Below are 25,908 nucleotides of genomic sequence, written 5' to 3' on the forward strand. Positions count from 1 at the left end.
GCCCTGCCGCCGCCACAGCGCCCCCCGCGGCCGCGCGCAGCAGGCGGAGCCGCCGCGGCCACGTGCGCGGCGACAGCGACGAGATGCTCACGCTGCTCACCTACTCCGTGGTGCCGGTAGGGCCCGCGCGCGGTTCGCGGGGCTCGCGCAGGCTCCCGGCGGCACCGGCGAGTCCTTGTGGCCTTTCAGGGTTGTGCATCCCCTGCTGCTGAGCTTGGAAACTGCTGTCGGGACACAGTTATTCAGTAACGCTCCGCTGAGATGATTGTCCATGTGCGCCTGCGGAGGTTCTTTTGCAGTGGTACTACCTGGATGCAATTGTTGGGGTTACTAAGACTGTGGGAATAGGTGCTTATAACCCCAGAGTTTCATAGTGCAGTTGATTGGGGTTTTAGGATGTAGGGTTTGGGTCCTCCCCTTTCCCTAAGGACTTTTATACTTTGAGTTTAGAGTTTGCAGCACAAGATGCCCTCAAATCGAAGTTTTTTTCCCCCTAATTTCTGGTAGCATGGCACTTTGAAGGGTTTCCAGTTTCTAATGTAACTTGCTGATGCAGGAACTGTTTCCACTGGACCTTATGTGTTTCAGTAGAGCTTTTCATTTGCTGGAGTCTTAAAATCACATGGCTTTGTACTCAAAAGGTGCTTAAAATAATGTAAGTAACATACCTATCTTTTGGCAATTCAGAAAAGATGTAAAACTTTAGGTCTTAAGTGGAATATATATATTTGGTGAATCAAATGTTTATATGTTTCTCTTACTGGTTAGAGCTTTTTTTAAATTAGAAAACATCAAATGACTTGTCAGAAACATGTAAGAAAAAATAGAATGTTTTCTTTAGATTTTTGCAAAATTTTTGCAGCTTCTCCCAAATGTTTTTGTGTGCTATATCTGAATTCTTCACCAAACATTTGGCCAAAATTTCTTCCTGTTTTTCTTAACAGATCTTCTTTATATTTGGCAGTTACAGCTCAGTTTGTTCCATCTGCTTTGAATTGCTGCTTTGAATCCAAAGAATGCACAAACAAAATTATCACGGAGAAGATTCAGATGCTGGCAGGGCCTGAACGCCGTTGGTTCCATTTGCTGCTAGGTCCTCAGGCCTGGCTCATTTAATGGGCTGCCCAGGTGGCCTTGCACGGGCACTAGGCAAGCCAGCCTGTCATTAAGCAGCAGATGTGGCTTAAATGAATTTTATTGCCCTCCAAGTAGCACTGAGTGACATGGTGCATATTTTAACAGCATGTGACAGGATTGTTCACTTGGGCAACTCCTCCGTGTAAATCAGCGCTGTGGCTGCTGCTGTGTTAGACATGCTTCATSTAAACGTATTACCCTGCAGGGAGTTGCTTGCAAAATTTCCACTGAGCATTTTTCAATTTGGCTGCTTCTCAGAAAAACGCCTGTCTCGCTTGCTCAAGGGAAAAATCATTAGAAAAAATCTCGAGCAACCCCCTTTTGTGTTTTCATATTTGCTGCAGTATGAAGACCTGGGGACTCTGGCATGACTGACAAGTCTTTATGGGCAGTGGGAAGATGCCTCTTGTGTCAGTAGCCTTTAGAGTGATGTTCGGGGGCTGTATAGGGAGGCTTTGAGCAGAATCTCTTCTCTTGGAGAGATTTTATGCACAAACTGATATCTAGCAGATATCAGAACCTGTACACAACAGCTGGTTGGGGAAAATCTGTTTTGTGGACAACATTCAAGAATCTTTGAAATAATTTTAGATATTAACGATTGAGCTTCAGGAGCATAGGTATGGTTTTAGTTCTGTGTTTTCTGATAATGGTATTTATTTTTAAAAGAACAAAAATAAGAACCTGGCAAATCTGCTGTTGCAAGAGGACTGGTGAGAGGGTAGCTGTCCAGTTGTTTTTTTGAGCAGTGACCTTTACATGGGCTTTAAATTATGGAAGAGGTGGTAACCTCTGGATATTTTTTTAATTACCTGAATTGTTGCTTCATAGTTTAGATTGTTTCCTCATTTCTTCAGTCTTTCTTCATGAGAAATGTAATAATTAAACAAAATACATCTGTACCTTTCTTGGCAAATATGCTGGTTGGTAGGAAGGCTAATGTAATAACCTTCTTATGTTAAGATGAAGATTCTGATGTAGACTCTTTGTTACAGCACATTCAGTTTTTAAATGCCATTTGTTTCCATCACCTGGATTGCACCAGGGGGCAAAAATTGTGCTGCTGAGATAACTGGAAGGCTCAAAAGGGGGCTGTAGTCCCTTCAGCCATCTCAACAAAACCAATTAGATTAAAATGCAGTTTGGATTTAAAACAAAAGCAAAGCTAAACAACAACAACAAAAACACAATTGAACAACATGTATTCTATAAATTATAGTGTAGGAGCTAAATTCTTCCAAAAGATGATAGGAAAGAGAACAAATAAATTCTGATATGCCGAATCATATCCTCTCTGATAAATGATAAAGAGTCTAGAACTTCTAAATATTTTTATATTTTAGTACAGTCTGGAATCAAGTGTGTCTAACAATTAAAATTTGTAATCAGATGTAGTTTGATTTTTGCAGCAGAAGATGTGCTATCAAAATAATTTTCATTCATTTTAATCTATTACAGTAGACCTTTGAAGCTAATGATGCGTGCGTATAACAATGAGGACTGGTAGTGACAAGCAAGCTTAGGTGCTAGTGTTTAACATCATTCTTTGTCATTTGTAGTAACTTGCACTTTTTCTGTATTTTGAGACTAGTGTATTTGAATATTTGTAAATAAAACAATTGTACTAAGCTGAATAGCTTATTTCTATGTAAAAATGTTCATAAATTGCCAGATACTGCAAAGGTCTGAAATAATAGTCTTTCTTCTTTGAATATAAAAAGTTAGATTTTTCTCATAGAAAGTGAAGGCAGTTCTAGTGCTCATTTTTTTGTAATGTTCTTCTTATTTCTGTTGAAAGTCTTGATGAGTTGCAAAACAGTTTATATTCTTGTTTCTCAGCGTGCAGTAGTTGATATGAATATCTGACCAGCCAGAATGAACAGTTCACTTCTGAGTTTTTTTAATTCAGGCTTTCTGCAAATGTGACAGAATCTCAGTACACCAGAGTCCAGTAAATGTGTTCACATAGTCTTCAGGAGCGATCTACCCCAGAGTGTCTTTTAGACTGGAAGGGCAGCGTGTCGTGGCAGTGGAGCACGGCTGGTGGAAACAGAGCTATGGCAGCAGACTCGCAATTTGGCTAATACAGCTTTGTTGCAAATATTCGCTGTAAATAAGTATTTGCTGTTAATAGATATAACAGTAACGCTGTATCAGCAATTTGCATACAGATATGAGAAGTGTAAACCTCCCTGCATGCTGAATTGTTGGATATATGAAGTTAACTCTCTATTTTTGCCCTTTCAGTTGCAGTTTACTCTCTTGTGATAAGCTGAATGATATCCTAGCTTGATGATCAATCAAATACAACTGTGATAAGTTTACATTGACAACATACGATTTAGTTGATAAATTTTGGTCTGCACTGGATTAAAGAACCTGTATGAATTCATCTCCTTTGTCTTGGTTTTGTAAAGTCTGTCACCACTGGATTTTAATATTTTGAACAGAAGACGATTCATTCCAACTTCACAAATCTGAGTTATCCTAAGAAAAGGAAATAAATGACTTGGAGCATAGCTTATCTTCCACACTGGATGTATTTGGTTGGAAAAGCATCCATCATTTGATATAAATCTAAAATATATTTGAATTTAACATTTACTAGCTCATCTGAGTTTTTAACACTTTCCATTCATAGAGCTATGTATGAGCAACAACATCCATTATAATTAAAGTAAGATGTAAAGTTTAATGCCGGATGCATAGAGTTGTCTGCCCAATATTTTCTTATCTTCAGTAAGGTTTAAAATGAAATACACTGAACAAATCCTTATAAGGGAAATACAGTCTAAAAAGATAGTGTTGCAATGTTAAAATAAAATATTAAATATTTTGTTCTTCTAAGTAAAAAGAAGATGGTTAAGTCTTTATCGTCTGTACGATTTTTGTAGCCAAGGTAAATGGGATTATTTTCTTGGGATTATTATGGCTGGCATTGTTTTGAACTTTATTTTCTTTGCAATTTTAGGTCCGAGTAATGATGGATTTATGTAACAGCTCAAAAGGGATATGTTTAACAGGTAAGTTTTCTGCTTTAAGCATTACACTTTTTTCCTTCAGGAATACAAAGATACAATATTTACAGAGAGTTTGAAATTGAGTTTAGAATGTCAAAGACATATGCTATTTACTGTATCATGATTGGATTATTTATTTTAAAAGGATACATTTATTTTTAAAAGATCATAAGTTTACAATTTGCTTATATTTATTATAAATACAGGRATCTAAGGAATTCAGGTTATGATTCTTGGATCTATTTCTTCCTGTGTAGTTTTCCTCAACAAAGCTTATTAGAGTTGCATGTTTAAAATACTGTTTGGCATTTAGTCTTGGTATTTTTGCATGTCACCCCAAAATTAAAAGCATGGCATGGGATGAATACATAAGTTATGGAAACTTTCTTCCGTTATTGTAGTTGCTACAGAGTGATGGGACTTAGATAAGCAATGTTTTTACCTTCTAAGCATTAGGAGTGTGGCAACAGGTTGTCTGCTTTCACGTATCAGTGGGGACTTGGAACAGGCTTATGACTTGAGCACCAGATTTGAGAAATTTCTATGTGAAGTGGAAGAAAATGTCAAGTAGTAGCCAGTTTAAGAGCTTTGAAGATGCTAATGGACTGAGCTGTTTAATCTCTTTGAAAATGAGAAGACTGGAAATCAGCCACTATTTAAGAGTTTAAGAAAAACACTCCACTTGCTGTCTGGCTTATCTTTTCAATTGGCTGTAAGGGCTATTTGACTATTGCTTTGAACACAAGTAACAATTACCGTAGCATAGCGAGATATTAAACACTACTTCTGAAACTGCTCACAAATTCTGCTTGCAGCAGAGGCTGAACCACAGACAACATAAACGTGTGTTTCTTTAGTCTCCAGAACTCTGAATTCATGTCTGCTTCATCTGAAGCAACTGAATTGCTTTCCAAAGCAACTGCACGGTGCCTCTCCACACAGTGATGTGGTGTGTGCCTCTAACACTGACTTTTCTGCTAAAGCCTTCTATGACACTCCTTCTCGGGTGCATTTCTTGTTTATCTTATTTATCTTATGCTGATACGAGGATAATCAGGATCCTCAGAGTTTGAGATAATAAAGTGGCTGAAGGAAGTAATGGACATCACATGCACAGCATGAAAAATACGGTAATTTAGTGGAAAATTGTCAGACAGTTATTAATTGATGTTACTGTCTGTACTGATTAAAAGTGAGCATCTCTGCAATGGCATTGTAACGTGCTTTTCATTTTACTCACATAGCTTTCTAGTTAAAGCTAAAAATTATCATATTTAGAAGAAGCTTTGCAATTTCTATAATTCTTTGTTTTACATAGTTTTACTTGAAATATGAGAGTCCTTTGTCAGCCGGATAGAAATGTCTACAGACTTCTGAATTGCAGCAAGCACCTTTCTTAGAATTCCCATTTTTTAACAAACGTGTTTTGGAGGTCACATAAGATAAATCTTGTTACAGAAACATTTTGCATTCCTTATTCTTGCCTGCTAAGCTTCCTTCTTACTAAAGCATTGTCAGAGAGAACAAGATGAATTTCTGTATATTGCATGTTGCTGAATAAGGTGAGTTGAGTTTCTAAAATACGGCACATTTCTGTGAACAGTCTGATCCAGTCCACAGAGCAATTAAAAGTAAAAGCTCAACTGTACTCAGTTGTGATTTAGATGCAGCTAATAGGCATGGCATTTTTTCCCTATTCAGATAGACAGGATCCTGAAAAGCACAGGGAAGCATGTGTTTTTCATGTATGTTTTGTACAGATTTTTTAATCATTACTTTCACCAATACTTTAAAGTTATTATACTACTAAAAATGATTTCAGAGTTCCTTATATATTGGAAATAAAATGTGATGATTTAGGTTTGTGACTTTGGAAAGGCACATGGACTTCTAATATTGAGATTATGCTTTATCAGATGCTTCTTAAACCTTTTTCATTTGGAATTTGCASATTTGTGTATATAGCTGTCTATGAGGGTAATCTTTCGGTAAGTGTAGCTGAGTTTATGCTAATGCCTTGTTATTAATTTTAATACAAAACTGCTAAATCTATAGATACAAATTTTAAAATGTGAAAGGCTTATCCTTCCTTTCACTCTTCTAAAGAAATGCTAATAAATTCAGTTTGGGAATTGATTTCAGCATTCTTGCTAGATTAATCTCACAGTTTCTTCTTTTTCTTGTGTTTCTTTGCTTGTTCTTGATGGAGGTCCCCCTGGTCCCCCAGGTAAGATACTTTCGCAATTGCAGTAACATTTTTGTATAATTGAAACAGTTGCTGGTATAAAATGCTGCAGTGTAGGAAAGTAACTCTTACAGATTAGCCCTCTTCTGCTAATTAGAACRAGGAAGTATTGAATGAGTGTTTTTTAAATTTCTGTACTTGGGTCAACTTGTGTCCCTTCAGAAGTGAGGGAGGCTTTAGGTATTGTCGTTTCACTGCCTGCACTGGAGGGCATGGAATAGCTTCATTTGCTAAAACATCTTTGATTAAAACCCAATGGAAAACTTAGCTGAAGAGATGAGTAAATACAAAAGGAATAAACTGGCATTTTATTTAAACATTAAAAGCATTTCTTTAAAATTTTAGTTATATTTTTCTTTTCCATAAAACTTTTTTTTTAATTTATTTAATTATCTCTGGTCTAACTCATGGTTGCTAGGTACATGAATGACTACCTTCTTTCCCTGCTTTTTTAGCTTAGAATCATGTTCTATATCAGAAAAGTATCAGGTACTTTTTGTTTGGGGGATTCAGATAACGACATGGGAAGGAAAAATGGCTCCAGTGTCAAGCCAACCACACTTTGACACTACAAGAACCTGGGCAAGTAGGTAAAGGTTTGTGTCACATATGTCTGGCAGGTGTCAGAAGCAATATTAAAACTTACGTGGCTTAGGGAGGATACTGTGGTTGCTGTCAGAATCAAGAACAAGACGGATTCCCCTGCATTTGTCTTTGAAGTAGAATCCAAAGGTTGTATAACTAGCTGTTTATGAACAAAAGAAAAAAAGAATGGTTCTGTATTGTCATAGTAAATGTAATGGATAGTAGTGTCTAATAAGTATCATTTTTAAGGATTAATTGCATTTAGCAGTGAAAATTCAGCTATGCTGTTTGTTCTGTCCAGGACCTCCTGGACTGGATGGAATGCCTGGTCACAATGGATCAGATGGAGTTCCGGGTATACCAGGACAAAAGGGTGAACCAGGATTAAATGGAAAAAGAGGAAAAATAGGTATTTAGAGTTTTTGATTTTCTTTATTATAATTCCTTCTTTACTGTTCTGATCAAATGCAATTATCTTAAGACTAGATTTATTTCTAACATACGCTTGCAGGCATGCTCAGACTTCTAGTAGTACAAGTGTTGCATTTCTCTCTTCTGAAGTGTGAAAATAATGCCTTAAAAATCACAGCTGTTACCGATATGTTCTAACTATATCGCTGCATACTTTTCCTTAGTATTTCTACTTACCCAAGAATGGCCAGATTTCTCTCTCTTTCATATTGAAAACTTGGAGAAAAGTTGGTAAAGAATGTAGTATATGCACCTAATGGATTGTATGCCATTTCCTTGTGTATTCAGTTCAAAACAAAACAAATTACACAGTTAAACTTAGCGAGGGGAGGGAACATAATTAATAATGTGGAAAACCGTAATAATGGGTTAATTTTGCGGTTTTTTTTTTTTTTTAATACTGACTTTGGGAACATGCTTTTTAGGGAAAGAGTGTCCTTTTTAGCACTGCAATGCTTCTTATTTCTAGGTGCCCCAGGACCGAAAGGTGAGCAAGGAGCAAAAGGAGAACCAGGAGAGATGGGTTTACCTGGCAAGGATGGTATGCCAGGAAGAAAAGGTGCAAGAGGAGCAAAGGGTGAAAAAGGGGATGCAAACAACAATGTGATATTGGAAGGTAGGAAGAAATGCTCTTAGGAGCTCTCTTGGAACATCATATGGGGAGGAGGGGGGAAGACATGCTCTGCTTTTGCAGCATGAATGTAATCTACAAGAGTAGGACCAACCAAATTCAACCAACCGTGTTATGTACAGTGGAGCTTTTGGGTATAGCTGCAATTCAGATATTAGAATCCCTTAGTAGTAGTCTCAAGAGTATCTGCAGATCCAGGGAGTTAAAAGAACTGCCCAGGGTATTATGTTCCCTTTATAATGCAGTTACGCAAAAGCTTTCGTATTCAGACTTTGGATGGGAGTTTTGTGAATTCCAGCATGCTTTTAGATAGATCATTTCCTCCTACTCTTCTTACAGTGCATTTTTTTTCCTATTAGAGAACAGAGGACAGATTTCTATTCAAGAATGCATGAGTGAAGCATTATGACAATTACAAGCACAAGCTGCCTAAAATGATAGCACTGTAGATGTCAGTAAGCCAGACAGATGATCTGTGTTAAAACTTGTGAAATTCCATTGATTCTTTGGTTACCAGACAGCAGCCAGTGAGTTTATTGAGCTATATTCCTGTACACAGTAACTCTTAAGAAAAGTGAGGCCACTTCAGAGAAATCTCCAAATCTATCATATCAGTATCATATCATATCACGGACTTCTCTGCAGGTTGCTTGTTTGCCTACAGGGCCTGCAACATCCTGCTGTGTTTTGTGCCCAGGTACAAAAGGTGAACCTGGACCACCAGGGCCCCCTGGACCACCTGGGCCCCCAGGACCTCCAGGAAAACGTAAAGGTAAAGCACAACTTCAGGAGAATATGTACAGCAGCAAATGCGCAGGTTAGTTCCTTCCTTTGTTCTCTCTAGCATTCTTGACAGGTTCAAGATTATATTAATTGACCCGACTCTCACATATTTTAAACATATTTTAATTGTCTTGGCTTCAATAAAGCTGCACAAATGGAAAGCTGAAAAAAAATTAAAAAAAAAAAAAAGATTTTGAAGTATCCACTTCAAAAAAATTATATATACCAGAAGAGGAAAATCTTTTTTCTGTCAGTGAATTATCACCAGGAGATGAGGCAGAGCTAGCGATTTAGGAACATGGGTACCACAAACTGTGGTATTATGGTAACCAGAAAAATTCTGTTCGAGCTGTCACCTGATTATGGTAAGCAAAGAAAAGCTATTACAGAGCAGCACTGTATTTCTAGCAGTTTGGGAGTGGAAGGAAACTTTTGTTTTCTTAATAGATGTGCTGGATGTGACCTCTGCTGTCCTTGTCCTTAAGYGCTGGCTAACAGTACTTTTGGTACCAAAGATGATTGCTGCTTGCAGTTACACTCGCTGCTGCGGAACTTCTGGGACCAATTTTCCTCCCAGAGGAGAAAAGTCTTGTTTTTGGTGAGGTCAGTGTGATCCGATAAATGGAAGCAGAGAATGTCTTGTTTACTAATCTTCCTTCTTCACATTTCTAGAAGAGAAAGTAGCTGTCTCTGAAAGGGTTTGGTGAAGTGGGCTTTCTTTTGTAATTGAGAATGTAGCTTCTTGAGAGGCACACCAGAGGTGAATAGCATGAAAATTTCATGCAGTTAAGTCTGATGTACACTGTCTGATGAGGGTCTCTCACTGTTAGTAGGGCGATGTGATTTTATACTCCAGTGATAAAGATGTGTAGAGAGGATAGAGTTCTTCTCCAACATTAAGAGAAAAAACTTCTGGTGGTAGTGGATCTGAAATGTTCTTCTCCTGTCTGTCTTCTTTCTTTTTTCTGCCAGGTTGCCTCCACTAGCCCTTCAGGTTGACTCCACTAGCCCTTTACCCTTTTTTTGGTAAAGTACTCAGTATTAAGGCTTTCTGGCACCTAAAATGTCTCCTGTAAGGAGATAACTGGTGATAAGCCATTAACAATGTTAATTTTAGCCTGTAATTTTGAGCAAAGGTTAGTATGTGCATTARTATTTCCTCTGACCGTCATTCTGAACAGTTTGCTAAAACTGTTTTGTATTATACCTGCTATTAACCAGTTGCACTGTTTCATACTGAATGGAACATATATCATCATTTATTTCCCCCCTTGGTCTTTTAAGAGGCTCCTCCTTACAATGAAAAGTAGATAGCTGAGGAGAAATCTCATCCTAATTGTGATATAGAAATGTAGGAACTGCTGTACAAGATATAATAGGGCCATTTATGCAGGTAGCCTGTTTCAGAAGTGTGGAACAGACTGAGGTGCTTTGGAGGATAAGCTATTTGGTGGTTTTCTAAAGGTTTTGAAACCCTGATGGGCTAATGGAAGTAATGTTCAAATAATGTGTCAGAGAAAAGATTTTCCTCAAGTAATGTTTACTTTTTATGATCAGTTGGCTGAGATATCATTATTAAAATGCAAACACTAAACCAACTTTTATAATCTGAAGATTAAATATTCTTCTGCTTTTAACAAAGGAGAACACACATTCTGCTTTACAACTGTAAATTCTTATGGGTGTGTATATATATATATAAATGTGTGTGTATAAATGTATATATCAATAAAAGAATGACTATAAGAATGTTTTCCTCAAATACAATTTTGAAACAGTAARTCTTGATTTTTGTTTTTCTCTCAATGTTACTGTTAGCTAATACTGAAAGAAACAAAACATATCTTCCTTTTTCCCTTGTTCCCTCCATCCTTCTCTTCCTCTCCCCTTCTTCTCTCCACTTTCCCAGATAGTCCAAATTGGTAATTTTATTGTCTTGTCAACTATTTCCTTTTAGCCAGAATATTTTAAGTTCAGAATCAGCAGGATTTTTTTTGGGGGGGAGGGGAAGCAATAGAAATTGCATGTAGCAGTCTCTGATTACAACCTTGAAAATTTGTATTACCAAAAGTCATTGATAAAAGGATGGAAGAAATATGTTTTGTTCTTGCTGTGTTTGAAATAGTTTGTTTCTGCACAAACAAAGAATATAACCTACAGGAGAAAGCAACAGTGCAGTGTAACCTGTCCTTTCCTCCTCCCAGAGGTCACACTATCCTTTCAGCATTACTTTACCATTATATCCTTTTTTTTTTTTTTTTTTTTTTTTTTCTGACATCTATTGAAAAGCAACAATGAGTTTGCAGCCTGCCTGTCAGGCGGTGAGAACTGTATGAAGGGACAGGATGTTAGAGTGGGATTAGCAAACAAGGCTGCAGTGAAATGAAGTATCTTCAGATCAGAGTGGAGTTCGTTCTTTGCTCTAAGCAAAATAAAATGCCTTGTGTTGTTTTAAAAGCAAAAGATTTCTGGGTTTATAGAAAAAGATATCTTAAGTAATTTCTTTTAGACATTGTTTTAACAGGCTATACTAAGGAAAAACCTAATCAGCTCTCCTTTCAGTGGTTGAGAGATGGGGAAAAATATGTTTATTTTGTATATAATTTTATTCAGTCTTTCATGTCTCTACTATTATAGAGTAAAAATGGCACTGATGACTGACCTGCATTCTTATGACTAGATTTTCAGTGTGTGTGTTAGTGTGCTACTAATGTTTTGGACATTTGTGGGACGTTTGGACAATTGCCTATGGAGCATGTCCCAGCTGCTGGTGTACGTAGGTCTGGACATGAAGMTTTGAGTTTACCTCTCACAAATTCCCAAAGAAATATTTTTGACACTATTGACAAATCAGCCAACTGCCAACTTTCTGAATGGTCTAGGTTTTTTTGAGGAAGGGTGCAAAACTGTCTTTCTACTCAGAAATTCACAGCTAAGTAATTACATCTGTTGAACAAAAGTATTTACTTAAATTTAATGGTCAAACGGACAACTTCAGGAAACAAACTGGGCCAAACAGTTTTCTATGGAAAAGGGAGACAAGGTCTATCCTTTGTTTATTTATTTTCCAGAAAAAAAAAATAGTTTTTCCCAGTTATAAACACCCTCTATCTCAGAGGAATGAATACTTTTCAATTCCTGGCTCAAAACCATATCTTTGCCTGGAGATTTAAATTACTTTTGTTTCTGGTGTTATATGTTAATAATGTGGAGGCTTGGGAGAGAGCTAATTGACCTGATCTTGGCAATTCTGTAAACCAAGGAGAGACATGATTAGAACTTGTGAACTTTTGGCCTCACTTTTAAGTTCGGCCCATTAGACAGTGTAGTTYAGTGTAAACATGACATAAGTGCCATGCTTGCCTAGATAAGAGAATTCTAGAAGAAAAATACTATGGTGATAGCTGTGCTGCCAAAAATAGAGTATTACTAGAGAGCAGGTGACAGCAAGTGAAGCTTGAAACAGGATTGCTTTTCATAATAAAACAATGACAAGGAAAAGCTTTCTCCCCKTTAGTGCTTTTGCGTCCCGTATATGGGAATCTTATATAATTTTAATAATATATAGTGTACTAAATTTTTAATTGTGAACATATATGGGATAAAGGTTAAATCTTTCCCTCTAACTAACCTTCATTTTAATGGAAAGAAAACTCTTCTATTTGAAAAATAAGAAATTTACTAGGCCAAATGCCATATAGAGGAAGATGCTGTTTTTCTTGTTCCCTTTCTCTCRATTGTAGGTGAGACATGTGCTGCTCCAAATGATGACACTTTGGTTGGAAAAGCTGAAGAGAGAACCAGTGATCATTCAAAAAAACCTGGTAATCTGCTTCAGAAAGCAAGACTAACTGCTGCTTACTGCTTCAAAGCAGAGATAATGAACCCAGCTTTTTTCTCTACCAGAGTGTGTTATAACATCTGTAGGAACTCCTRTTCACCTTGTCACTGTGCAACAAACGTTTGGAACTTGGATGCGGGAACCTGCTAATATAAGTGATGAGCGGATTTGGCTTACCATGCATTTTTCAGGTACACTAGGAATTGTTCCTGAATAAAAGCCTCCTGCAAAATTGATATTGCTTTCTTAATTCTCAGAGTCATGGAATACTTAGAAATTGGAAGGGATCTCTGGAGATCATCTGGTCCAAACACCCTGCTCGAACAGGGTCTGCTAGAGCAGCGACCCACCTGGCTTTGAATGTCTCCAAGGATGGAGACTCCACAACCTCCCTGGGCAATCTGTTCAARTGTCAAAACTTAAAAAATGTTTTTGTATGAAATTCTTTTAATCTAAAATAATATTTCTAGTTAGGTCTGATGATTTATTTTACCCACATGTATCTACATAAAATTGTATGTGTCTTTCTTTTCTTTTTCTTTTTTTTTTTTTTTTTGAAGTTTCCTGTGGTTTTACTTTCCTAAATTGTATGTAACTATTTTTTGCCTTGCAGCTTGGTAAGGCATGACAGTGAATCAGTTCTGTGTGAGGCATGCTTAGTGCAGGACAAATTTCAAGACTGAAGTGGAAAAAAATGAAATATTGTATGTATATATTTGCCAACTGTTTTTAGAATTTGAGCCCATAAGGTTAGTGGGGTGCAGGCACTTGAACAACTTTATAGGTTTGTGGTGTTTGATTATTTTACTCTGTTCCAGTGTTCTTGAATCAGTGCTGAAAACACAGATATGCCTGTCTATCAGAAACTTGATTCTTGTTGAATTTTAGTAGAGAACGAAATTTMGGGTAGAAAGTTCAGAAATTAGATAAACCAAATGACAGTATTCTCATGTTGTTGCCTCYATTTAGGAAACTCTATAAAAGAATATGAGAATTCCAATGCGTTGCTGAATGACAGCTACAGGATCATTAACATCACAGGATTCTTCTATGGCTGTGGTCATGCAGTACAAAATAATCATCTGTACTATCAAAAGGGAGGAACCAATGTCATTCTGAAGTAAGTCAAACAGTTGTCTTAAAGCAAATGATATTTTGGAAGGAGGAGCAATTGCTAACAGTGATGCAGAGGAAACTGAGCCRGAAATGCAGACAACTTTTCTGTACCTTCATGTTTCTTTGGGAGCCTGTCTAGACTGAGAAGAATGGAGGGAGTGACTGCTAAGTTAAAGAATGGCTAATTCTTTCCCAACTGGGGAAGTGGAAACTGCTTCGGTCTCAGTTTAGGGACCCAGTTTAGGGTCCCAGCTGTGGTGGAAACGCGCCTGTGGAGCGCTGCACTGTGCAGCATCTTGGCTTTGTGGGCTCCTGCCGGRGTGCCATAAATGCCTTGTGCTCAGAGAGCACCATTCATAGCCAGCAGAAGTTGAGATGTTGGCTCACAGCGCTGGTGTGGAGGAATGTGCTAGGGCACCTGCTGAGGACGTGGCGACCCAGTGAACTGCATGTTCCATTGCTGAGGAGGCTCCACTGCTTGATTTCTCCTAATCAGAAATTTCTACAATTGTCCCAAAATATCTTTCTGCATTTGAACTGGGAATTGCATCTATATTTCTTCACTTTCTACTGAGGACAGAGACAGATAGCAAAAATCCAAAACAAAATGCCATCTTGTAGGAAGAGCCAAGTACAGACAGACCAAGGGCAAATAAAAGATTGCATCTGCTTTCAAGTTGCCTCATATGACTGATGTTTGTAGAACACTACAATACTTTGATGTGTTTTTCCAAGCAGGTGTGAGCATCTTCCTATTACCCTCTGTAAGCCAAGGAATGTGAACAAGCTGCTGGGATTGTATAATATTTATTTGGACAGAGACATGCCCACCTTTTGGCAATCTCYTTTACGTACTGCCAGGGTTTTTTGTTTTTTAAATGGCCAACTGTAAGCGAAAGAGGGATTGGACTGAGGTTCATAACCCTTCCTTGGGTGCTAGTACTAGGGAACTGCTTTCACGTACAGGTCAACACAGGTTATCTATAAAAGTCTGAAAACCTCTCTAAGAAGTGTTGAGAGATGGGTTTTTTTTTTTTTTTCTGTACAGTTAGGGTATCTTAGGATTATTTACCTCCAGCACAGATAGGACTAAGCACCATGAACTCTTTTCCTTCTAGAAGGAATTTTCCTTCTATTGCAAGTTCTGGGATCTGAGATGTCCCTGTCATTGACTCTGCCTTTTCAGCAGCTTTTAGAACTGCAGCTTATTACTGAGTAATGTTTTTTTTTTTACTGAGTAATATTACCATCCTGTTAAGGAATTTCAAGGAATTTAAACAGTTTTGTTACATTAGAGGTAAGACATTCAGTCCCTCCTGACGGATGTGAGCGGGAGGTCAGATTGCTGCCCCTGCAAAAGYAGAACTTTTGTTCCTTTGATGTTTATTAGAGCAAAGCATGCTATTATCTGGACTGTTTTTAAAAGAGGAGCTCTAAGACTAGGTGAACTTGCCCAGAATTCATGCTGCTTTATCCACTGCATTTTTTTTCCTCCTTAGTTCAACTTAATAAAAAGCATATTTTTGTACCCTCTTCCTTTAGCGTGTGGTGCTTAACTTACTATCTAATTCATTTTCTCACCCATTTCTTTAGTTAGCTTCTTTCATCTTGATGATAACAAAAATGTTCATAGACTAAATAAAGTGAAACCTACCAAAGTGAGATCAAGCACCTGTTAGATTAGCTATTACTTTGGAATTTCTGTATATAAGTTTTTTTTTTCCCCTAGTGCTTTGAAAGGTGTTCTGTGAAGTACTTCATCTTAAAATTTTGACAGCAGCACAGTCCTTGAGCTCAAATATTATYAACAGTCATATAGTCAGAAACAATTCACCCAAGCAGTGTGTATAAAAATGTATTCTGACAGAATATACTGAATACTTATTTTATTTCATTTCAGACTCGGACTCGATAAAGCATCAGCGGGCACACTGATAATTGAAAATGCACTATATCATGGTCGTAACTATCTCTTTTCTAACTCGAAGACGTATTTTAATGTAGCAGTGGATGAAAAGGGTCTTTGGATTATATATGCCTCAAGTACTGATGAAAATATAATAGTAGCACACGTTGATGAAGAGACGTTTTCAGTCATTCGGCACATCAACACTACATATCCTAAGTCCAAGGCTGGTAATGCATTCATAGCGTGTGGAGTTATGTATGTTACTGATACTAAGGATATGACAGTAACGTTTGCTTTTGATTTATTGAAAGAGAAGCAGATAGATGCAAGTTTTGAATTACGCTCTTCACARTCTGTTCTTGCTATGCTGTCATACAGTTTAAGAGATAAGAACTTGTATACTTGGGAAAATGGAAGTTTAATGGTATACCCTGTACGTTTTGGCAGATGAATATGCTATAGAATGRTGTGTTGTGGGAGCTAATCTATTTGGCTAAATAGATTATTTAAAGCTATATCATACATAGCAGTTGGGTCTCTTCCCTTCTCAATATACAGCTCTTCGCTGAGGCAGTTTTATGCATGCATTACAGGGAGATCAGCCCCTTTTGTATAAGTATGCTTAAAATTATACAGGCCATTTCTGGCTTTTTAGGAGGAGAGTTGTCCAGTATTGCAGCTGGCACCCAGCACAGACTTGCTTTTGTTTTTCCTCTGTTATTCAGCCTGTAATTTACATTTAATGTACACTAATTATTCCACAGTCATGTGTTCAGCAGTGACTATTTTTAACTCACAGTTGCAATTACCTTATCTGCAATCATTTTCTAGTCGGTGATTATGGTTTAGTATAAATGTCTAAATAATGAACTCTTGTGTACAAATACATTTATCTATCATTTTCACTTAATACTTCCTACTGCCTCTCTGAATATTTTTGATAATAATATACAGCTGTTAAAAAGGAGGAGGATGGAAGCAGCTGTTTAAATAGGGAAAAAAAGCAGAAACTTGAAATCGATGAGTCTGACCAACCATTACCTAATCAAAAGTGAAATCCAGCCCAAGTATAARGAGAATGGGAATAACAACACGATTAAGTATTGTGTTGAGTGAAGGGGGAAGAAAAGTAATTAGATATAAACTAATAAAAGATGTCAATATATAAGATTAAAACTCCATTTTTAACAGTGTTTGAGTTGCTTGTGTTGCTGCAGACTCCTTCTTCCTCCTCAYGGGTATGTAAACTATAGCATTTCATGGGAGTATAACTAACTGGATTGTGCAGTTATTTTTCTAATAAATATTCCCCGCATTCATCAACTGTGTGGGAGCTATAGGTAAAAAATCCTAGGAACTTTTCGCTTTCAATTTTTGTTTCAATATTTCAGGTTTCTGAGTCTCATATTGCTACTTGTTTGTCTAAATTAAATATTACAACCTTAGAAAACTACCTCAATTTCTAAGCTTCCTCTGGTGATTGATKGATAAAGTCCATTGACTTTATCTAAATATTCTTAGGCAGAAGGTGCCAGTTAAAGTACCTTCTACTAGAAGGTACCTTGCACGGTGCTGTTGAATGCATGTTTGAGAACTCCGCACGCTGCACAGGACTAGTGAGCTCGGGAGGTGTGTGGCTGCAGCCGCGTTGCGCAGGCGGGAGCGCTGCGGCTGCCACGCTGCCCTGCCCGGCCCTCGCTGCTCTCACGAGGGGCCGGGAGGGCTGAGCAAATGCATGCAGAGATACAAAAGGCCTTTGAACTGATACATATGTCAAAAACGGTAAACCAAGAATTCTAAATATCTGTACTTGAAAAGAAGAGTGCAAGGCTTCAAAGTCCAGAGCTAAGGGCCTACGTTACTTTTCAAAATGCATTGCACGATTGATAGAGTAGGCTTTGGGACAAGAATTGGGCATGTACAGTTCAAGCAAGATGCAACAACTTCTATTTAATGTGCAAATAACAAAACCAAATCCATGTTAAATTTGTGCATAGCCAGCCCAGCAGTGACCAACTTGGTCTCRGACTCTTCTATCAGTGACAGAAGTGTGGGGACAGGTTTATGTGCTAGACAAGTGGGTTTTTGCAACTGCAGGGGTTGGAGATGAAGTTCTTTTCGTTAATCTTATGCTGTTCTAGCACAGCTGAAAGGAAAAAGCCAAAAGCTAATCCTTTTTATTAAGAATACAGTCTGAATTCAAGTGAAAGCTAGATCAGAGAGTGGCCAGTCAATCTACTTCAATTAATATACTTAAATGCAAGAGAAACAGTTCTGGAATGGACTGGTCCATGAAATAAAAGTAATTTATTTAACTTACAAAGGTAAAATTAACCAATGACATTTGCTTTTCTTTCCTTTCCTACTTCATAGCCTGTAGTTAAAGTTGCCTTTGGAGAAAGGTGCTTTTTTAATCCTATTATATTTTACAATACAGCACAGACATCAAAATTTTCAATGAAGAATTAAGATGATTTGTTAACATTTAAATATGCAGACATCTGTTCCAGTGCTTTAAGAACATGTTTTTTGTTTACAACAGAGAAAAATACATCTGACAACAGTAGCTAGTATATTACAAGCAAACAATATTGAGCTCTGCATAGTTTATACAATATGCTGTGGTAATAATTTAGATTACCAGTTTTATCAACTATTTACTAGCTGGCCACATGAAGCCTGACATTCATCTGAAATGTGGCATTGTACGGTCTATTGGTATTCTCTTAATAGCTTCATTTAATGAAGTAACTTGGACAAATGAATTTCAAAACTAAAAGCTGATTTAGAAATGTGGAAATTTTCACTACAAACATTTAATGCTCACAGTACATTCCTAAAGTAAAGGCAGGTCTCCAATATAAAACATAGCGTCAGAAAGAAAGGAAAACACTGTGCAAATTAAAAATATCGCATTTAAAATGTGTTCATGTGCAAGTTATAGTATCAACTGTATATTAACACTAATTGGGAAACAAAAGTCTCAGCATAAAGTGATACACATCTCACAGTACGTTCTTGATTGCACATTGTTCCACGGCRTTTGCATCCATTACACTTTCTTGCAAAAGATCATATACACTGAGTACCCTTAATTAAAATTAAACTATTTTACAACGTGAAGTCATAGACATGCCTCAATTTGTGGGAAAAACTGGAAGAAAAATCTTAATTGCATCAGAAATGCTAACTGTCCTGTAGAGCCACAGCGCTTGTTAATTGCTGACCATAGTGCAGGTTCTGACCAAGTGAGACTTGCGGGTYACTGAGCCCAAACCCACCTCGGGCTCACAGCACTGCTCGTGATTCGTTGCTTTTGCAGTGCAGCTCATGCATTGCAACGTCACAGATTCTTGGAGCTGTACCTAAAATGACCTGKTTTTTTTGTTTGKTTTTTTKTKTTTTTTTTTCCTGTCTTTCCCATAATACTTAATGCTGATGTAATTGCTTTGAAAGCAAACAGAATAGGTCCTTTCCACAGTGTGTATCACTGCATTTTTAGCTACCTAAATAGACATTATATAAAAACAAGATTAGCTCACACCAATCTTACAGAATGTCAAAAATGCCTGAAGGGATGTTGAAAGCGTTGGGAAGAACTCGCATTTTCAGTGTGCCATCTGCTCCACAGGAGAAGATACGATTGCCCTGCACCGTTTCAATCTGGGTGACGCCAGCACCAATATTTCTGAAGATGGACTGCTTAGCATGTTCATTTTTGAATGAATGAATTAAACTGTAGCCTGTCAGTCTCCACACCTGTATCAGAACAGAAGCAAATTAGGCAAGAAGATTAAAACTAGGATTTGTATTTTTTTCCTAATGCTTCAGCTCCTTCCTGCTGTAAGCTTCCTGCTCCATTCAGCAAACATAAAGGAACTCTTTTGTTGTCAGCACTAATTACAAGTTCAAGAGTCTTGGGAGGCTCTTGGTGAAGCATAAGGAAGGACATCATAGGGTTATTTAATGGAGGAGAGCTGGTTGCCCCCTCTTCTCCTGCCAGCAGTGCCCTCAGCTGCGGTGTGGAAAGGGAGGGGAGTTTTATCGAAGGGAGCAGTGTCAGCTTCTCAGCAGATGGAGATGTTTTCCTGCTAAGGAGCCGTGCAGAGTCTGCTGTACAAGCACGGCAGGCAGAGGCGGCAGCCCCGCTGTGCAGGTGGCTGCTACGTGCCAACTTTGGAAGCCCCATCAAGCCCAGGCCCYGGAGAGAGGCACAGAAAGCACCTGTCAGTGCTACACACTCCCCTGAAAACAGGGAAACCACGTCCCCAACCTCTCTCCTTGCTGTGCCCTCACTTCCTCCTGTTACTATTCTGGATAGAAGCCCTTTAAGATAGGGACTGTATTTCTGTTATTTCTATTATATTATTCATCTAGCTATTTAGAGCAYGCTGTCCAAACATCACCACTTCAGCCAAATGCTCTCCTATTGCAACTGAGCTACTCTGCTCCCTTACCTTCATGTTACCTTCTGCTGAGCCCGTAACAAAATAATCCTCAGAAGTGTCCAGTGCAAGGGCCTTAACAGCCGATTCATGCGCTTGGAAGGTGTGAAGGGCTTGTCTCTGTCTGATGTCAAAGATGCAGATGTACCCCTTCCTACCTCCAGAAATCAGCAGCTGATGTTTAGGTGCATACTGAAGCACTGTGGCACCGTGATCATGACAAGTGAAGGCTGAAGGAGAAGCAGCATGTCAGATTTTAACAAATTAGAAATTGGTAAGTAGCTTTCAATCTTTTGCATTATGCAAAAATGTATTCCTGTTAAAAGCCGTTATCTGAATATTTCCTGACTTGAAAATCTCCTTGCATGTGGGTAGGGTCATAGCAGCCAACAGCTGGATCTAATAAGCACAAGAAAGCTAGTTCAAAATGTACTATAGCTGAAGTCAAACACTAAGGTAAGTATGAATTACTTTACGGATGTGTATTACTAGACTTTACTTTCCTAACCTTTTTCTATAGGACTCCTGACTCAGTTTCTTCGCTGTGAGGCAGTACTTCTGCACAGGCTGGGAACCACTTTCAGAATGGCCCCAAGAACACACCTACTTTTTGCACAGGTAATTGCTAAGTTTATTCAAGTACCACAATTATTTGCAGTTGTTATGATGGGTGAAATTTTCTAAAAAGCTARGATAATATCTTTTTTATTTTTTACTACTTTTTATCTCATAGAATAAGATAATCAAAATTTGCTTTCATTTTATATATAAAGAAGAAATTATTGAAGCTCATCAGTTAGATAATTCTGGGGGAAATCTGGAAGTGCTGAAAGACAAGGACAGTATTTTTTTTAGTTGCTTCTACTACTACCCGCTCTTGTCCTTTCCCCTCTTCTTCAAGTACTGCATGTATTAATTGCCAGCTTAAATGAAAAAAACACAGACTTTAATAACACAGTCTAATTAAGGTCTTTTGAAACACTCTCTTTGGGGGGGGAAAAAAAGGACTGTTAGAAGTGCCATAAAAACAACTTTGCATATGTCAYCCCTTCACTGTTGTTCTTATACTGAGCAGATTTATGATTATGCTGGAGACAGTAGCAGTCCTGGTGCATGTACAAGTTTGCAACATGAATGTTTAGTTTAACTCCCCAAMACAAACTTCTCCCCTTGCCCTGAACACATACCTAGCTTGTATTTCTTTAATTAACAACTACAGGTTTTATTTTCACTGCAGGACTTACCATGTATGAGACTGTTGCCAGATGAAACCAAAGTGTCCCAGAGGCACACATTTCTGAGGGAAAAAGCAAAGTCTGTCACTGTAGCCTGTTGCTAAGTGATTCAGAGGGTGACATGACTCAGAAGCTCCTTAAGTCTWATGTCAAAACCCAGAAGGTAGAACTGAACAAGAAGCCCTTGATTCTCTACAGTTACTGGGGAGGAAATGGAAGGAATGAGGAACTGAACTCTTCCTAAGAGTTTATTTTCCTAAGACTTCCTAAAGAGTAGTCTTTTGTGCTTTCCAAGGCAGATAATACTTTCCCGTCTTTAAGATGCGTACTGGTCCTAGGGCATACCACAAAAGATAGATTAAATGTATGAGTTGATCTTCTCAGACAACAAGAACTATCTTGTTGTTGCTGAACATGTTTTTCCCCAGAGCAACAGAATGTGGTTTTTGAACACATCAACGCTATCTTGAACATAGCGGTCACCTGCGGACTACTCCTCACGAAAGGTAAGAGTTGGGAAGGAAGCGACTGAGGAATCATTTCTGAAGAACTGATCTGTTAAGTCCAAGCTGTAACAAAACGTTACAGCTTTAAAATGCTAGCTGTACCCTAATGCATGGGATGGAGCAGTTTGACAGAATGAACAGGTAGTAGCTTTGGGGAAATTGCTCATAGCTGTTTTTACACACACCTGTTATCATTGGACTGTCCTGATGTAGCAACTAGACTCGAAGAGGTTATAAATGCGAAGTCACTTGTGGTTTTACTGTGGCACTGCCAACTCTATTAAAAACAAAAAAAAATATATGTATCTTATTAGCTGCACTCTGCCATCAAAAGTTACCGGCAAGCTGTTGTCATTAATAGCATACTTCAAGTCTTTGAAACAAAGTTGTTAGTAAGAACTGACAAGACTTGTGTGACACAACTTAGTTGTGACTAAGAACTGTAACGCAATTTGAAAGCTTAGGGAATGAAAAAGCTCATATCAACTTCATGAAAAACGCAGTATAAAAAGTTATTTAAAAATGGAACTAGACAAATCCACGCTTTAGTAAGTCACATCAGTCCAAGTTTCAAAGTAAACACGGTCTTTGTTGTACTATTAATTAGTAGTGAAAAGAACTGGAGTGTATTTTTAACTGACTATAAAGTTTATAAAAACTTTACTGTAAGCTGTAATTTTTTAAAATTCAGTCGGGGCAAGGCTGTCTTTGCAATTACATTGCAGCTTATGGTTACTCTACAACTAGTTCTCTAAAGCTGAAACTCTACCCATGTTTTCATACAGTATGCCAATTTTGAAGAGCAGCAAAATCAAAAGCCTCGCAGTTAAGCCCTTAAACATTTGGTCTGTCTGATATCTTGAAAATTTAAGTTTCCTTATGTAGGAAAAAAAAAAAAAGGAAAAAAGAAAAACTACTTACCAGATAGGGCTTAGGATTTGAGGTGGTTTGATTTACTTGCCAAATACTTAGAAATCCTTCACCATCAGCAACACCACACTGCAAGGAATGCAATAAATTCATTAACACAACATAACAACAACATTGTAGTACCTGCTTTATGATATTAAACATTGGAATCCAGACAAAAAAGCTTTGACAGCACAATATGACAGCAGTCTTCTAATATAACAAAGTAGTTTAGGAGCCAAAGTGATTTCAGTGCTGATTATTTAATGATTATTTGAAGACTGATGCTCTTCTACATGTCCAACACTCTTCTGGAAGCGGAGGCTTTAAAATTAGACAAGTAAGGAAGCTCGTCTTTCAAATCCTAGTTTTAAATGCTAGAGCTTACAGAGAGGTGGTACTTCATAGACCTAGTTGAAAATAATTAGTAAAATGAGACGAATGACAGCACACTATAAAAGCATGATATGAAAATCTACGTTGTATCATTACAAAAATGACTGATGACCTAGGAGGGGTGCAGTGAGTTATATTTTAAGTTGGTCACATAGACTTCTCTTATGTTCAGAGGAAGAGGCTGTAGATACTCCTATGCTGCATAAGCTCCTATGTACATAAGTTAGTTAAATTTTAGAGGGTTGAAGTGAATGTGTCTATTTTCTTAAAAATAATTTGTTTTGAGACTGCTCAGACTAAGAAGGAAATAAATAATTCCAATAAGAATGGACTCTTGAGRTAGGCATGATGGTCAATCAGTCTATCTTTTATGCAAAGGACTATTTGAACTGACATGTGAAGTCAATGAAGAATACTGATAATTCTGCTTTAAAACAATATAATCCTGTAGATACCAGTGTCATGAAGCTGAGATGCATGAACAGAAGGAAAGGAGTCAGTGCCTCTTAAAAAGCTTCCATACACAGCCCAAAGGAATGCTGTGATGCCATTATTCTAGGACATCTTGACAGTTTTGTGCATTGCTCATGAAAAATGGTTTAGGGGTCAAAGCACAGCCACATGTTTTCTTTAAAACACAGAGGGAAAATCTTTAACATTGCACTCACCTTATTGCCTTGTGAATTGAAATACATTCTTGTAACCCTGGCGTTCCCAGCCTGGCGGAAGCACACGAGTTGCTGCGGCCTCGTCCACTCGAACATTCGAACGCTGCCGTCCTGTGCTCCTGTAAGATCTGCGACGGACACAGAGCTGGTAACTACCCCRCAGGACTGTAAAGAAAACCACCTAGTCCATGCTGGTAAGCACAATTCACTTACAGTACTGATGGACCGGATGTGAAGCCATTCTCTTGACGTTATTCAGATTTCTTTTAATAAGCTTCATATAAAAGAAACGGAACAAAAAAATTATAAACCTTTGGAAGAAAAATAAGAGAAACGCAAACATACTCCTACTGTTGTAAWGTAGCCTGTTAAGATACCATTTTTTATTTTTAAATGTATTTGGTTTTAGTAGCAGTGAAATAATTAAACCCTCAGTCTAGGACAGTTTTTCTAGACATGAAAGCACTATAGTAATACATTATAATACAATAATACTAGTGTTATCTTCTATTTTAATGAGAGAACTTAAGCACATGCTGATGTATGCTTTCAATTTTAATCTCAGTGCAAGAATTTAATGAAGTAATTTTTTAAAAGAAACTAGAGGCCTTATCACAGAGTTCCAATAAGAAAGAAAAAACAAGCTCATTGTCTCATTATTTTTTATGTCACAATAACTACTATAGAAAAAAAAAGTTTAGCCTTTCTTTTTGGTCAGGTCTTTGTCATTATAGGCCTTTTATGTCAAAATTGAATTAAAAGCAATTCATATATTCTAGGTCTCTCTACAAAATAATGCACAAAAAGAAGGTATAGGTCCCCAGAGAGAGACATAAGAAAACACTCACCACACCAGCTCCAGTACTGGTTTGACCACTGCCTAGCCAGGGCATAGATGAAGAGGGCTGCATCTGATTCACTCCAAAAGATGGTGCAGTTGATTGTGTTAGTGTTGTGGTAGAGCCTCGGAAGTCAACATCATCAGAACTGCAAAAGTACAATGATTTTCTGCTTTAAACAGATGTTTATTTGCTACCAACACTTTTGCTTATCTCATTTCAYCAACAGTCTGTTGAGTGAGTAGAGAAAGTGATCGTAATGGGACTATAAATGGGTAATTCCTGCTCTTACATTGTACAGACAGTTTCTATGTACTCCAAGCTATCAGTATTTAACCTCAGAAGAGGATGCTAATCTTTGAGATACTGAGAATATGAGCTCTTTGGAGAAGAATTTTGTTGCAAATAGACCTAAAGCATCCAGCATTCCTGCCCTGTGCGTGTGTGCGGCGCGTGAGGGAGTGGGATACGGTGATGGCCAGCGGGGCGCTTGCTGGAGCGCTCCTAGCGCAGTTCTTAGCTCATGGAGACGAGGTTCGTTGAGGCTCTTGTGCTGCTCACACCTGTTACAGTGATGGGCAGCGATGCAGGCGCAGCATTTCCTTGGGCGGCTCAGGCACTATAGGCCTGCGCTTCACCGGGCCGCGTGGACCGCCAGTTACTCACATCCCTCAGAGCCTCTAATTCCCCACATGAAATACATAGTTCCCTCACCACTACTCCTCTGTAAAGTGATCTGAAATCTACGGAGGAAGAGGAAGCAATTAACATTGCTTTTTAAAATATTTGATCCACCTGCACTACAGGTGTCATATATACAACTTTAACATAACTAATAATATTCTTAATATAATCACCACGAAACAACTTACCTTTTGGACTCTCTGTCATATTCTTCCCCAATCCATATAAATGACTGAGCAGCCAGGAGAGCTGAAATATCAAGTTCTTGAACATCATGTGTAGATGCCAAAACAATTTCGTTGTTGTTTGCCTATGCAGTACAAATAAGTAACTTACACTAACTTTAAGACCTTAATTCACTTCTTATTGTGCTTATTAGTAATGTTGTGACTTACCTTATTAACTGCAAATGCCATGATCATATCTGACTCTTTGTGAATGATTTTTGCTTTTCCTCCTGGGTAGCCAAGATCTGCTTCAACCTACAA

The 25,908-nt window shown here is 37.9% G+C and overlaps 2 protein-coding genes across 5 annotated transcripts in view; one reads left to right on the top strand and one right to left on the bottom strand.

Moving 5' to 3' along the window:
- The window catches only part of GLDN (gliomedin), an 86,075-nt gene extending 69,082 nt beyond the window's left edge, over positions 1-16,993 (top strand). For 3 of the 4 annotated variants that reach the window (XM_026045828.1, XM_026045829.1, XM_026045827.1), the window contains 9 exons: positions 4,109-4,160; positions 6,367-6,384; positions 7,289-7,396; positions 7,928-8,074; positions 8,787-8,906; positions 12,616-12,696; positions 12,779-12,904; positions 13,683-13,833; positions 15,730-16,993. In XM_026045828.1, coding sequence (XP_025901613.1) covers positions 4,118-4,160; positions 6,367-6,384; positions 7,289-7,396; positions 7,928-8,074; positions 8,787-8,906; positions 12,616-12,696; positions 12,779-12,904; positions 13,683-13,833; positions 15,730-16,189 — 1,254 coding nt within the window. In that variant the 5' untranslated portion in view covers positions 4,109-4,117 and the 3' untranslated portion in view covers positions 16,190-16,993. Of the gene's footprint in view, positions 1-60; positions 117-4,108; positions 4,161-6,366; positions 6,385-7,288; positions 7,397-7,927; positions 8,075-8,786; positions 8,907-12,615; positions 12,697-12,778; positions 12,905-13,682; positions 13,834-15,729 lie in introns of those variants that run through there. The other variant, XM_026045826.1, reaches the window with a different exon arrangement.
- Positions 16,994-19,177: 2,184 nt separating this feature from the next.
- Positions 19,178-25,908, bottom strand: part of DMXL2 (Dmx like 2) — a 46,916-nt gene continuing 40,185 nt past the window's right edge. Inside the window, exons 35-44 of the mRNA XM_026045832.1 lie at positions 25,816-25,902; positions 25,609-25,730; positions 24,746-24,884; positions 24,111-24,171; positions 23,898-24,025; positions 22,846-22,923; positions 22,110-22,201; positions 21,428-21,480; positions 20,196-20,413; positions 19,178-19,497 (exon numbers count right to left, since the gene is read on the bottom strand). Of these exons, the coding sequence (XP_025901617.1) occupies positions 19,288-19,497; positions 20,196-20,413; positions 21,428-21,480; positions 22,110-22,201; positions 22,846-22,923; positions 23,898-24,025; positions 24,111-24,171; positions 24,746-24,884; positions 25,609-25,730; positions 25,816-25,902 (1,188 nt within the window). The 3' untranslated portion in view covers positions 19,178-19,287. The remainder of the gene's footprint in view (positions 19,498-20,195; positions 20,414-21,427; positions 21,481-22,109; positions 22,202-22,845; positions 22,924-23,897; positions 24,026-24,110; positions 24,172-24,745; positions 24,885-25,608; positions 25,731-25,815; positions 25,903-25,908) is intronic.

This window comes from Nothoprocta perdicaria, unplaced genomic scaffold (assembly GCF_003342845.1).
Source record: "Nothoprocta perdicaria isolate Ctin4 unplaced genomic scaffold, notPer1 scaffold_41, whole genome shotgun sequence".
Classification (NCBI taxonomy): domain Eukaryota; kingdom Metazoa; phylum Chordata; class Aves; order Tinamiformes; family Tinamidae; genus Nothoprocta; species Nothoprocta perdicaria.